General features: G+C 40.8%; 1 protein-coding gene across 1 annotated transcript in view; it reads right to left on the bottom strand.

The window, feature by feature from the left end:
* Positions 1-15,592, bottom strand: part of plxna2 (plexin A2) — a 410,426-nt gene that overhangs the window by 126,933 nt on the left and 267,901 nt on the right. The window contains exons 9-12 of the mRNA XM_049486476.1: positions 8,827-8,941; positions 5,817-6,017; positions 2,532-2,628; positions 568-767 (exon numbers count right to left, since the gene is read on the bottom strand). Of these exons, the coding sequence (XP_049342433.1) occupies positions 568-767; positions 2,532-2,628; positions 5,817-6,017; positions 8,827-8,941 (613 nt within the window). The remainder of the gene's footprint in view (positions 1-567; positions 768-2,531; positions 2,629-5,816; positions 6,018-8,826; positions 8,942-15,592) is intronic.

The raw sequence follows: 15,592 nt of genomic DNA on the forward strand, positions 1-15,592 counted from the left end.
GAGGGTCAGATTTGTTCCCTCTAAAGTACAAAGTCTTTCCTAACAGCAGGAAGTAAGATTTGTACCATTTAACCAGCCAAAAATTACATTCGGTATTCTGCATCACTGCACTAATAAACAATATAAATTGAATTACGTATTTTATACATTTTTCAGCCCCAGCGACAATCTTTGTACTCTTTAAAGTACAATTCTGTATTTTTTTTTTTAGTGTGTAACACAATATTATTTGCATGATAATATTCTCCTTTGAGAATATTGTCATATATAAAGAAAAAAACAACACCAGACACTCCAGGCATGCCAGGCGAGAAAACTAAGAGCTAAATAGCTAGCTATGCTAAAGGTAAATAGCTCTATATCAATGTCCACAGCAGTAGCCACTTCACACTGCATTCACTTTGAATACAGCATAGGTATAAACGTAACCACTTAATATGAAAATTCTATTTACTGGTATGTAAAATTAATGTACATTAGCCATGTTAGCCACATTAGCAACCTTCTGAAACCAAACACATCTAAGTTAAGTTAACACAAAGCCTGTGTAAAATCGATTTTCCTCACCTCAGTGATGCGCGGGTTGGTGCACTTGACGTTGGTGGTTGCCAGGTTGAGCCAGCGGCTGGTGTAGGGGTTGGACATGGGGCAGTGGTGGCGTAGAGTACAGCGGCCCTCCATGCTGCACCAGCCGCACTGGAACTTCCTCTCGGCCTTCAGACACATCCCACAGCTGTCTCTCTGAGCGCCGCACTTATACAGGTGCACTGTGGGATACAGAAAAAGGCAGGTCAAGGAAAAGGACAAGGTCAGAGGCAAAGTATTACACACTACCCCACGAATCACAAGTGTATTATTGTGATCATACCACAGTTCAATTATCTCTGTTTATTGAAAGATTTTGAAATAAAAGGGCAGAAAAATACTCATTAGTGACATCCAATTTGGTTTGTATTTGGTTTGTAAGCGCTGCATCATTGCTAGGTTACCTGTTTGTGGCAGAGTAGACATGGAGAGCTTAGGTGACAATTCACTATGGGCTGATAATGTCACTCATAAAACGCCTCTCAGCCAATCACATTGCAGGGTCGGAACTAACTGTGGTATATAATTAGCTTAAAACATTTGCGCTTACTTTTTTTAAGGTAGGCTAAAAATAATTTGAGATTAAAACTCAGCCAGCATAAATTCACAATAGGGGTGGGCGATATGACCCTAAAATAATATCATGATGTTTTAGGGTATTTTCTCGATTATGATTTTCTTTGTGATATGACAAAACACTGAATTAAAAAAATGCAAGAATTTTATCAGATTTGTAACAGAAGTCAATGATCCAAAATGTCATGATATTAATAATGCACTTCAAATATCGTCATATATCCATGATTATAGTAAAATAAATGATACTGGACAGATATAATCTGTAAAAAACAGCAAACAAAGTAGCACCCTGATATGCTAATTAGGTCTGGGTGATATGGCACCATATTTCAGGGTATAATATCGTTCACGGTATTAAAAAATATTTTGATATGATATATAGCACATCCCTAATTCACACTTTGCAGTAAAGACAGAGGTAACTTGCTCTTATGGCCTACAACACTGTTACCAGGCAATCCAACATAATTGAATGGTGATGGGAAGACAGGCTTGGTGGGGATGACTACACACTGATGGTGAATGATGGATAATGGTTTGGGGGGGGGGGCACACATCCATTATGCAAATGAATGAGGTTAGGATGTTAGCCAATAGGAAAATTCCTTTTTTTTTTTTGGTGTATACTTCCATCATCCACTGCTGTTTGCGGTTAGTTCCTGTAACTAGGAAACTGTTCTGTATCTGACTGGTGATTGGTGTGGTGTAGTGGATAACACCACCTTCTAAGGATAGGAACATCAGCTAAATGATACAATGTCAATATAATGTAGTGTAATGAAAGAACAGTACCTTAACATGAAATTAAAAATCAGTGCAGGTCTGAAGGAATAGTAGCAAATAATAAAAATAATATATTTTATGAGATATATGCTGTAATAAAAACTAGTTTGCCTTTTCAAAAATTGGTTTTATTCCCAAAAGAAAGATCTACTAACATGTGGACGTCTCGAGCTTCTGGCAGAGCCTCTATATAACAGAATGTTCGTACTGTTATTGGCCCAAAAACTCCAGAGCTGGCACGGCGTTTAGTCAGGCTGCCGCAAAAGACACTAACATTTCTTTTTTTGCATTTTTCCTTCGATCCTGCTAAAACCACAACAATCTACCGTCTGTAAGCTTTTCTTAACTCAAATCGATAGACGTCAGCGAGCTTTGTGTGGGGGGAAATAGAGAAAACAGAATAAAATATCAGTGTTTCCTTCACAGGTTTTGCAGCATTCAGCTGAATAAAACAAGACAGGGTGTGTGTGTATGTGTGTGTGTGTGTATATACTGCAAGTGTGTATGTGTGTGTGTGTGTGTGTGTGTTCTGAGCTTTGACAATAGGCATGCTATAGGAAGAGGAGCTCTGTTGGATGGGTTACCTTGGATGTTCTCGGGGTTATCAATGATGAAGTTGCCGTTCCACACCACTGAAAAATCCACCGGTAGCTCGCTGATCCTCATCCCTTCATACAGGTACTGCACAGAGAGAGAGAGAGAGAGAGAGAGAGAGAGATTATTATTACTACAAATGGATGAGCCACATAGAGAGAAAGAGAGAGAAATAGATAAGAGAGAGAGAGAAAATGAGAGAAAGAGCTAAAGTGAGACACCGAAAGAGAAAGAGGGAAAGGGACGGACAAGACAGAAATAAGGGATGGAGTGGAGCGAGAGAGAATGAGCCGCATAGAGAGAGAGAGAGAGAGAAAAAAGAGAGAGAGACACAGAAAGAAAGGGCGGAATAGAGAGACAATGAACCACAGTGAGACACTGAAACAGAAAGAGAGAAAAGGACATGAGCCACAGAGGTAGAAAAAAAAGAGAAAAGAAAGAGAAAGAAAAAGAAGGAATGGATGAGAGAGTGAGAGAGAATGAGCCACAGTGAGACACAGAAAGAGAAAGAGAGAAAGGGACGGACAAGACAGAAAGAAGGGATGGTTGGGAGCAAGAGAGAATGAGCCACAGGAAGAGAGAGAGAGAGAGATGGAACTGAAAAGAGGGAGACACAATAAGTCTTAGAGAGACATAGAAAGAAAGGGTGGAATAGAGAGACAATGAACCACAGTGAGACACTGAAACAGAAAGAGAGAAAGGGGCAGATTAGACAGTGTAAAGCGATGGATGAAAGCAAAGGAATGAGCCGCAGAGGTAGAGAAATAGAGAGAAGGAATGAATAAGAGAGAGAGAGAGAGAGAGGGAGAGAGAGAGATAATGAGCCAAAGTGAGACACATAAAGAGAAAGAGAGAAAGGGACGGACAAGACAGAAAGAAGGGATGGTTGGGAGCAAGAGAGAATGAACCACAGTGAGAGAGAGAGACGCAAGAGAGGGAACAGAGGGAGACACAATAAGCCTTTGTGAGACGCAGAAAGAGAGAGAGAGAAAGGAATGGATAAAACAGAGAGAAGGGAAGGGAGAGTGAGAGAATGACAGAAGGAATGGATTTGAGACAATGAGCCACAGTGAGACCCAAAATGAGAAAGGGAGAAAGGGACAGGTAAGAGAAAAAAAGGGATGGATGAGAGCGAGATACAATGAGCCACAGAGAGAGAGAGGTATTAGGTGAAAGGACTGGATGAGATGAGAGAGAGAGAGCGAGAGAGAAAGAGAGAGAGAAAGGGCAGATTAGACAGTGGAATAGGATGGATAAGAGCAAGAGAATGAGCCACAGAAAGAGATAAAAAGAGATAGATTTAACGGATTTAAGACAATATGCCACAGTGAGACACAAAATAAGAAAGAGACAAGTAAGAGAGAAAAGGAATGCATGAGAGTGAGAGAGAATGAGCCACAGAGAGAGATAGAGAGACATATAGAGAGGAAGAGAGAAAAAAAAAGAAAGAGATGCTGTATGGGATGGGATTATCACAGGACTCCATTAGGAACCTCTACAAATACTTCTGTATGTATAGCTTAATAAATATTACCCATATTTACTTAGAGACAGAAAAATAAAACATACAGATGAGAGAGACAAAGTGGACCAGAGACAGAGAGAGAGAGAGAGAGAGAGAGAGAAGAGAGATAAAGAGAGATAAAGAGAGAAGCTGTATGGGATGGATTATCATAGAACTCCATTAGGAACCTCTACAACTACTTCTGTATGTATAGCTTAATAACTATTGCCCATATCGAACTTAGCGACAAAGAGAGAGTGAAGACAGACAGACGAGAGAGACACAGTGGACCACAGACAGAGAGAAAGAGAGGGAGAGAGAGAGAGAGAGAGAGGGAGAGAATGAGAATGAGTGTGGAACAGGGGAGGTTTCGGCGTGAGATGTGGTCTCGCTGTGTTGCGCTGTTTTTACTACATTACGGCGCCCTTGCATCATGGTTCTCTCAGCTAGGGAAAACTTCACTCATGCACAAAGATAACTCTCCCCACCCACAATGCACTGCACAGTGTGTGCTTGTTAGAGCATCTGAGTCTGTGTGTGAGTGTGTGAGTGTATTCCTGAGGGTATTTGGAGACTTCAGCACTCATGTAGGTATTACAGCCTTGAGGCTTGCAAAAAACAAATTGTAACAAAAAAAAAAACAATAGTTAATCTTAGTGATACAAGATCCCTGATAAATGGGAAAAACAACCTGGCCAGCTTATGACTACGTTTAGGTTTAGCCCAAGGCATAGCACAGTATCCAGTCAACCTCAACGAGAATTCTGAAAACTGCATTCTCCCACATGATTTGGCTCACTGGCAGCAAGTGGTGTTATCCACTGTGCCACACCAATCACCCAAGCTGTCCTCACAGTGAACTGACTTATCTTGACTGTTTTGTTTTGTTTTGTTTAACCCTTGTGTGGTGTTCATATTTTTGTTACTCGTTCACTTGGTTATTTGTATTTAATTCAGCAAAATTAAGCAATTCTACATTAAAATGCTTTACACATGCTTGCTTCACCTAAATTGCAAGCAATATAAACAGCTTACATGGTTAATATTTGCCCTTTACCTTTCTTATGTTACATTTCTTTCAAAAAGTGCTACTCTTTTTTTTATTAGTTTTTTAATAAAATGTGAAAGAAAATGAATTAAACTCAAGATATGAGAAGAAAATTTGTTTAGTGTCAAATTTACAAATGAAGCAATGTTTATTAGCCCTTGGCCATACTGTACATACATACTGTATGTAATATAAATGTGTAGGGGGGGGGGGTGGGTGTACAGTGTGTGTTTATCGAAAATGTGTTTTGATATATGTTTTTTTTTTTCACAAAAAATGAGCCAATGCCAATGAGTTTGAGTTAGAAAAAATATATTTTTTTTGTATCACCTTTACAGCTTTACAATGTTAACTTTACATTAGTGCATTGTGTCACCATGTATAGAGAGGTACAGTACGTAACTAGTGCAAAACTTTACGTTTTTATCTCACAAAAACAGTCCAGCCGATGTGTAGACAGATGTGATCTGCCTTTATCTCACTCGTGTCATCTCCAGCCTTGTGATGCTCTTCGCTGTTACGCCGCGCTGCAGCGAGATACTGCGGAAATGTATTATACGCATGTCATTAATATTATAGAGTGCTTTAAGTAAATGACACTTCAGCTATAAAAGCCCCGCGTCACCTTCACAACGAACGGCGTCAACTTGACTAATAGCTGCAGCTGAAGCGTAGCGTATGTGTGTGTGTGAGTGTGTGTGTGTGTGTGTGTGTGAGTCATACCGAGCTGTTCTGGCACTGTACGCTGGAGCTGTTGAAGCGCAGGGCCGTGACTCTGTGGCTGACCCCCTGAATGTGCAGGACGCACTCGTAGCCGCGCTGGCCGGACTGAGGCTGGGGAAGGTTCCGGGCCTTCAGGGTGATGGGCTTCACCTCGCCCGCCGGGATCAGGATCTCCTCAGAGCGCACCAGCTGAGGACAGTCCTGACAGATCAAAACACACAAGACTTAAAAAAATACCACACAAAATACACTTACATAAACTGTATAGACATATGTACAGGGACACACCTCTTAATCGTGAATTCAGGTGTGTTATTCAGTGCTTATACCTAGGGGTGCAGGAAAAAATCGATTCACACTCGAATCACATTTCTAATACTGAACGACTCAGAATCGATTCTCATTTTCGAAAAATCGTTTTGTTTTTTTTTTCGCAAAAAAAAAACAGGCCAAAGAGTCTAAAAGCGGAGAGAGTGCGCATTTCTAGCGCAGAAAAACGGGTCAAAGAGTCTAAAAGCGGAGAGAGTGCGCATTTCTAGCGCAGAAAAACAGGCCAAAGAGTCTAAAAGCGGAGAGAGTGTGCATTTCTAGCGCAGAAAAACAGGCCAAAGAGTCTAAAAGCGTAGAGTGTGCATTTCTAGCGCAGAAAATCGGGTCAAAGAGTCTGAAAGTGGAGAGGGTGCGCAGTTCTAGCACAAAAACAAGGGCCTAAGAGTCTAAAAGCGGAGAGAGTGCGCATTTCTAGCGCAGAAAAACGGGCCAAAGAGTCTAAAATTGGAGAGGATGCGCATTTCTAGAGCAAAAAAAAAAAAAGACCAAAGAGTCTAAAAGCGGAGAGAATGCGCATTTCTAGCGCAGAAAAACGGGCCAAATAGTCTAAAAGTGGAGAGTGTTCAGTTTTAGCGGAGAAAATCGGTTCAAAGAGTCTAAAAGTGGCCGTAATTAAGGAGTTTAATATTAAGAGACATCATGAAATGATGGCCGGACGTATCGGGTCGGGCTTGTGCTCAGGCAGAGAATCTAAACTCCAGTGCTTGTGTGTATGTGTGTGTGTGTGTGTGTGTGTGTGTGTGTTTCTCCGCTGCCCCATTTGCACAGCGTTCCTCAGAGTTCCAGTCTTGGCCGGCTCTTGAAGCCACTGGCTGTGTGTTTGGGGGTCAGAGAGAAAAGCCACTTCATCACTGTTCAAATCTACTGCATCACAACACTCAGGGGAAGGGTACGCCAATAATAGCAGCGCTGCGGAAAGTGTGTGCGACGGGAGGTCTCGCAGGAGCATCGGCGAGTGTGTGTGCACGCATGTGTGTGTGTGTGTGTGTGTTGGAGTGCTTGCAGGTGTGCAGTTGATCGATGTGCTACGTTATACCCTGTCAAGTGGTAAACACACTTGGTCACCCCCTCCCTATGAGCAATTAGCAGCTGATACCAAGAATAGCCTTTTCCACTGTGAGAGAGTGTGCGCACACACACACACACACACACACACACTCACACACATTCTGCGACAGCACTAATACTGACATCATTTTTCTCCAAATCATGTGTTTGGATCATGAATCAAAATTTCATCTTTAGATTAATTTTAGATCCCGAAGGAAATTTAGGCGTCCAGTAGCTTGAAACAACACAATAACATAAATACCCTCAGAGAACAGACAGATAGATAGATAGATAGATAGATAGATAGATAGATAGATAGATAGATAGATAGACAGACAGACAGACAGACAGACAGACAGACAGACAGACAGACAGACAGATAGATAGATAGACAGATAGATAGATAGATAGATGGTAGGTTGGATGGATGGATGGATGGATGGATGAATGGATGGATGGATGGATGGATGTATGGATGGATAGCTGGTAGGTTGGATGGATGGATGGATGGATGGATGGATGGATGGATGTATGGATGGGTGGATGGATGATTGGTTTGATAGATAGATAAATAGATAGATAGATAGATAGATAGATAGATAGATAGATAGATAGATAGATAGATAGATAGATAGATAGATAGATAGATAGATAGATAGATAGCTAGATAGATAGATAGATAGACAGATAGATAGATAGATAGATAGATAGATAGATAGATAGATAGATAGATAGATAGATAGATAGATAGATAGATACACTCTAAGAAAAGTAAGTACAGATTTGTACTTAAAAGAGTACAAAGCTTGTCGCTGGGGCTGTACCTTATATTGAGGTACAAAAAAGTACCTTTCCATGAAAGTCCTTTTTTGTACCCATGGTTTTTGTGCCAGTTAAGATTATAAAGATTATAAACATTATCATCAACTAAATATGGCTCAAAAACTTGATGATGCAAAATTGACTGGCTTTCAAATAAAAAATGTGCAATTAAAATATATATTGTTAATTAGTACAGTGATGCAGAATACTGAATGTACCTTTTGTTTGGTTAAATGGTACAAATTTGTACTTATTGCTGTTAAAAATTACTTTGTACTTCAGAGGGAACAAATCTGACCCTGTAAAGACCAATATTGTACCTTGGAGGGTACAATTATGAAGAGTGTACCTTCGAGTACAAAAAAGTACTCATATCGTACCTCTGTTTTTTAGAGTGTAGATAGATGTTGTTTTCATATGAAATCCAGACATTTATCCCAAATTCCAATTAAAAATATTATTTATTAGAGCATGTATTTGCAGATTTTAGCATTTATAATGCAAAGAAAACAAGTCCATATTCATAAAGTTTTTGAAAGAGTCCAGAAATAATCAATATTTGGGGGAATAACCCTGGTTTTAAATCACAGTTTTCCTGCATCTTGGCATCATGTTCTCCTCCACCAGTCTTACACACTGCTTTTGGATAACTTTATGCTGCTTTACTTGTGATCATCCATCATCCTCTTGATAGATAGATAGATAGATAGATAGATAGATAGATAGATAGATAGATAGATAGATAGATAGATAGATAGATAGATAGATAGATAGATAGATAGATAGATAGATAGATAGATGTGTTTACCTCTGAAGCATTGACTCGTCCCTCCTGGAAGGAGCAGCTGGATGGATCGTGGGTGCACAGGTTTCGGTACTTGCACCAGTGGCAGCGGAAGGAACTGGTCACACATGACAGACACCTGAACACACACACACACAGAAAGATAAAACACAAACAAATGTAGCTTATTATTATTCCAGTAGAAATCCATCCCGTCTCTCTCTAACACACACACACACACACACTGTGCTTCCAGCCTGACCCGAGGTCAGTTCCACTGCAGTTTCAGAGATCAGGAGAACTGAGGAGCAGGTCTGAACTCAGCCTGTGAAACAGGAAAGAAGCAGCAGACTGGCATCGCTGTGCCCGAGAGCATCGCAGCCCCACGGGAAAGCGCTCAAATATTCATAAAGCAAACAGATCCACAGCACACCTTCTGCTGAGCCCAAACACCCAAACACCCCAACCCAGAGCTCGCACTACTGTTCACAGTGTTCAATCACACTACTGACACAAACAGGCTTCAAGCAATGCACGGTTTTCACTGGCCATCTGAGACAGAGTGCGTTTGTGTTCATTTTAATTGAATTCAATCCATATACTCAGCTTCCTCTTACAGCGTCCACAGTTAATCCTGTTGGATGTGGTTCGTCCTTCTTGGATACCTGGATACCGCGGCACTTGATGCATCACAAAGACTTGCTGTCTTGGTCACAGATGCTCCAGCAAGACGTGCACCAACAATTTGTCCTCTTTTGAACTCTGGTATGTCACCCATAATGTTATAGTGTGCATTGCAATATTTGGAGCAAAACTGTGCTCTTACCCTGCTAATTGAACCTTCACACTCTTACAGCTCTTACTGGTGCAATGTGCAATTAATGAAGATTGGTCCAATTTAGCCGTGAAACCTCCCACACTAAAATGACAGGTGTTTCAGTTTCATTGTCCAACCCCTGTAATACTCTGAAAGCCATCCAATGGACCATCCAAAGAACGTACCTGTTAATAACTATACTTATAATACTAATAAAACCACTGATAATTCATCAAATAAAAATCAAGAAACTTACATATTTAATTTCATTTTGTTTATAACAATTTTCTGGAGGTTTAAAGGTCTCATTCCTTTTTTTTTTTTTTTTTCCATTTATTTCAAAATGTGTAGTTGTGGTCCCTAGTATGAATGAATGCCATGTGAGCAGTTTTTTTGTAAATGTCTCTAATTCAATTGCTCATACATATTCATACATGGAAATATATCACCTCTGATTGGCTAACAGTACTGAAGCAGAGAACGCCTACCTGCTGCTTTCCAATCCACAGTCAAATTTTACAGCTCCAAAACTCAAAGAACAAAATGTTTTCAGAGATACAGCCTTAGTTATAAAGATACAGCACTGAGTGCTGGGTAAAGTTAACCCTTAAACTTCACGAATAACCTAAGGCTAATGTTACTAACTCATACCTCAGACTTGGTGATTCGGTGCTTGGGCGGTTTGACCACGTCAAAGTTCCAGAATCCGCTCTATATAATAAAATCCGCCCACTTTGACTGGCATTTTGTCGAGCTGTGTTGCTCGTCAAACTGTGCTCCACCTAGAGTTTATTCAAGGTCTCGGTAAAATGCAGAATCAACCGGAGATCCGATTTAAACCTATAGTTACAGTTACACACAATAATTAATGCTAACTAGCTCTGTAAACAGAAGCTGTAAACAGAGTAAACAGAGCTGTTAGCTCCGCCTTAGCTACAGCTCCTAATGCTGTAGAACAGGTTAAACCCCGCATGTGGGCGGTCCTGAGCCAAAGTGGGCGAGGCCATGAAGTCACTGGTTGATGTAGACACCCTAACGTCTCTCTGATCAACTCGTATTTCTGAGGATTTCCTTTTACAAGCTACTGCAGACAGTGGAGGCTGAGAAAAGATTGCATATGCAGCATCGTATAAAACTCAGAGAGACCTATAGTATTTCACAATAAAAAAAACAATTTTGACCAGTTTTAACTGAACCATATATTACATCACTAACTTCCACGACCCTCCCATTACAGTATGACCACACCACATTCACACACACACTTTCCCCATGCCCAAGTCAGTGTTTAACTCCGTGTCACAGTTCAGAAGGAAAACACATTATGATTTGTGATTCATGTTGAATTTAAACGAAGCGAGCCACGAGGTCAAATGAAACCCAATGTGGATCCATATCACGCACTAGTGCGGTCCTGTGAGGGGTAGTAAGTGTGAGGAAACCCTCGTGAGCGTGGATCTGCACTCTGAGCAGAGCGTGAGGTCGTGTAAACGAGTACAGTGGCTCTCTGTTTCTGAGTGGAGTGAATTTGTTCTTTAGCTCATCCTGAATACAGATGGCCTTCAATCACACTGAACCGTGTGGAGGCAGAGGAAAATGATATGTTTTCCTATATTGTAGAGGCTGAAAGAGAAAACGATAGAGCTACAACAATGTACGAATGTGTGTAAGTGTGTGTGTGTGTTTATGTTTGTCTAACGATGACTCAGAAAGCCTCAGGAGTGGATCCAGTCAGATCTAAAAGCATTAAGGCGAATGGAAAAATCTATCTTCTGCTGTTTTTTTTTCAAGTTTGGCCAAAAACAGCCTACAAATAGTCCATTTGCCAAGGCTCTTTGCACTTTAGCTATGAGGCTAATGTAGCTAGCCAGCTTATGGCTATCATATTAGCATTACAAATAAATTTTACGATTTATGCTTTCACTATTATTAGCAATATTAGCAATTTTTAGTCAGTTTTATGAGGTAGATTCACCTGAAATTCAGGCTTTCAGTTAACAGCTGTGCCGAACTCATCAATCAAGAGTTAATTACTTGAACTTCTTGCCTCTTAATAAAGTGTTTGAGAGCATTGGTTCAGTAAAGTAGTGAAGGGGTAGAGTTACAAGTATACAGTGAATAGCTCTATTTATTTAAGTAATGTTAGTAAGTAAATGTTAGTAAGTAAAGAAAAAAATACTTTAAGAAATGAACATTTTGATGAAACTGGCTCTCATCAGGAATGCCTTGGAAAAGGAAGAGCATGAGTTTCCTCTGCTGCATAGGATAAGTTCATGAAAGTTAACAGCATCTAAGATAGGTATTTTGATTTTTCAAGACTTTTTAGGTTTACTACATGATTCCTTATGCATTTCTTCTGGATGACTTTAGTACTAATTTACAATGTATAAAAACAACACAAATAAAAACGTCGAGGTAGATTTTGGGATTGTCTAGGTTTATGGTTATTAGGAGTAATTCCTTTCATTTTTCTTTTTGCTTTCTTATCTTTTTGTCCTTTTTTATAGGATAAAGTTGTGACTATGTCCTAGACTCTTGATGACAGTGGACCAGCATTCTATTGTCATTGTATTTGTATATGAAATTTTATCTCTGTTCTATAGAAGCATGAGCAGCACTTCCAGCCCTCAAATCCTATTCCAGTATTACATCACTGAATGGTTGCACTGGCTGGCTTGCTGGCTGGTACGGTGCTGAACTCACATCAGCAGCTGCTCATTGGCTGGTGGGTTCAGACACGCCCGGCTGAGCTCTAGCTGGGAGCGCACTGATGAGCCGCCCGCACCGTGGCGTTCTTAATCACACACCTCACACTCTCTCCAGCGGTCCGCATGGGGCCTCCGGACCAAGCCGAGCAACCGTTTAAGGGATTTAGGGAGGGAGGGAGGGGACGGGAGGAGAGGGAGGAAGGGAGGGAAAAGATGGAGGGAGGGATGGAGGGATGGGAGAATGGTGGGGAAGCTGGAGAGCGTGCCAAGCGCTTAGCCAGAGTCAAAGAGCGGCGAGATGAGATGAGACGCAATGCTACGCCACCCAGGAAGAAGCATTCTGCAGTCTCCAGACTGCCCACCTATCCGTAATCCCCCTCGGGCATGGGCACAGAGAGACAGCTGGTGAGACACACGGGGAGGGCAGGAGGATGTGCGAGTGTGTGTGCTCAGTGTGTGCTCAGTGTGTGTGTTCAGTGAGTGTGTGTTCGGGGGATTACCGAAGGGATTGGATACAGGGGGTTTGTTTGATTAGTTCCAGATCCGCTGGATGTTTGTCGGACATGCTACCACGAGAGAAAGCAGCGTAAGAAGAGGTGCGGCAGAACGACAGGGGGGGAAAAAGGGGAGATGTGGACAAAAGAGAAGGGGAGGGGGGTGGGGGGTTGTTTAAAGATCCAGCCAATCATCTCCCACTGTGGCCGGCACTTCCTGCGTCATTTCAGAGCAGCAGCTTCCAACCAATCAGGCGTTTTCGTCTCCTGTGTGGAGGAGCATCTGCTTTCTGCAGACGGTACCTGAAGCCGGAACCGTATGAGTGAGACACCATCCACTACACCTTTTATATATGGAGAGTTTCAAGCAGCTACAAACACTAGTGAAAGAATAGCGAAAGAATGAGTCTCAGGCTCTCAGGCTCTAAAGGTGTTTAAAAACTCTAGCAGCACTGCTGCCTTTGATCCACTCAAACCAATACAGCGCACACTAACACCCCAAAGAATGACCCACCACCCAAATAACAACAGTTGTTTTATGGCTAAATTTGAGCAGCTTGGTTGCCAATCTTCATTAATTGCACTTTGCACCAGTAAGAGCTGTAAGAGTGTGAAGGTTAAATTAGCAGAGTAAGAGCACAGTTCTTCTCAAAATATTGCAATGCACACAACATTATAAGTGACATGCCAGAGTCCAAAAGAGAACAAATTGTTGGTGCACGTCTTGCTGGCACATCTGTGACCAAGACAGCAAGTCTTTGTGATGCATCAAGAGCCACGGTATCCAGGGTAATGTCAGCATAACCACCTGACAAGAAGGACCAACCACATCCAAAAGTCTGAAAGGGATGTTCGGTGGCACCTCAACTCAACTCTCCTGTTTCCAACTCTCCACCAGAACTGTCAGTCGGGACAATCAATTATTGTCGTCTAAAACCATGTGTTTCAGTTTCATTGTCCAACCCCTGTATATAGCCCTGTACACTCCGATCGCCTCTCCAGAGCAGATTAGGCGGAATTGAACAGAGTGGAAAAGCAGCGTTACGGCTCCGGCACAAACCCTCCGTCCACTTAGAGCCGGGAATTCAGACATTTTCACTCCCGCACTTGAGAAATGTCAAGCAATCAGACTGTATTAGCTATAATGGGTGCCTTTTATAGCAGCGGGGGCCAAAGCCAGACATGGCAAAGTGCATAGCGGGAGGGACGAGCGCGAGCTGCCCAGAACCTTACAGCACATCTCCTGCAGGACCGCCGAGTGGAGGTTTCTCCCAGGTCTCTCTTCACCCGTTACGGCTTCGGCTGTACGAGACCTTAACTCTGCATCAAAGACAAATCTGATTCCGTAAATCTAAAAGTCCTCCGGTTCTCAAGTGCTTGCTGTGATCCGTTTTACCCAACGCTCTCCTAATGCATAAGTGTTGTGTAGAGGCTGTGCAGCTAGAGGTGCATGGGGGAAGCAGCACAGAGGTAAGTAACACCTTTTATGTACTCCACAAAGGCACTCGCTGTGCAGGGCGAACACAAACATGGCCTGGGGTAGAGAGCGCACACTGTCATATTTGAATTATGAGCCGTGGCACAACACGGATTTTCACAAGCTCGTGGAGAAACAGATTTAATTGATGAAAAAATATTGCAATTAGCTGTTTTGTAATATATATATATATATATATATATATATATATATATATATATATATATATATATATATATATATATATATAAAATTGTAAATGAATACTGAAGTCGTCCAGACTATGAAGGAACACATAAGGAATCATAGTAGTAATAGTAGTAACTTAAAAGTGTTAAAAAAAAAAAAAATTAGGTGCTCTTATTTGGGGAGCTGTTTGTTAACTTGTGGTTTCTGAAGCTGGCAACTCTGATAAACGTATCCTGTGCAACAGAGGATACTCTTGCTCTTCCTATTCTAGAGCATTCCTGATGAGAGCCAGTTTCATCATTTTCAAAGGATATTTTCAAAGTTCTCAAAAGTTTTCGAGAACATTGACTGATCTCTTATTTGTTTCTTTACTTTGTTAAGTAGTTCTTGCCATAATCTGGATTCGAACATTACTCTATAAATATTCACTATCCACTGTATAACTGTAACTCTACCTCTTCACAACTTTACTGAACTGATGCTCTCAAACACTTTATTAAGAGACAAGAAATTCAAGTAATTAACTCTTGATGAGTTCAGCACAGCTGTTAACTGAAAGCCTGAATTCCAGGTGACTCTACCTCATAAAGCTGACTGAGAAAATCCAGCCAAGATGTGTAAAGCTGTCTAATCTAAGCAAGAGGTGTCTGCATTGAAGAATCTAAAATATACAAAAAAAATCATTAGTTTCTGTCTTTATAGTTTGGATGACTTTAGCATTAATATACAATGAAGAAAATATTGAAATAATAAAACAACACTGAATTTAAGGTGTGTCCAAACTTTGGTACCGGTGCTGTATATTGAGATTAATTAAATATTAAATATTCAGTGTGTATAAATACCGCTGTAAACATTCCTACCGAAAAATTATTAAAAAAAAGTGTTCAATATATATATTTGTTTATTAAAGTTTTTGCTGTTTTTATTCTGAAAATCAAGAAAGACATATATTTAGGTTGTTTACTTTATTTAGTGGTGAAAAAAATTATGAATAATATTATAATTATTAATGAAAACCTTATTTAGTATTCGGTAGTCAGTCTTTAACCAAATGTTTCATTTTGTTCAGGTTTTGTTTAAAAAATATATATATATATATATA

This window comes from Astyanax mexicanus, chromosome 13, assembly GCF_023375975.1.
Source record: "Astyanax mexicanus isolate ESR-SI-001 chromosome 13, AstMex3_surface, whole genome shotgun sequence".
Taxonomy (NCBI): Eukaryota; Metazoa; Chordata; class Actinopteri; order Characiformes; family Acestrorhamphidae; genus Astyanax; species Astyanax mexicanus.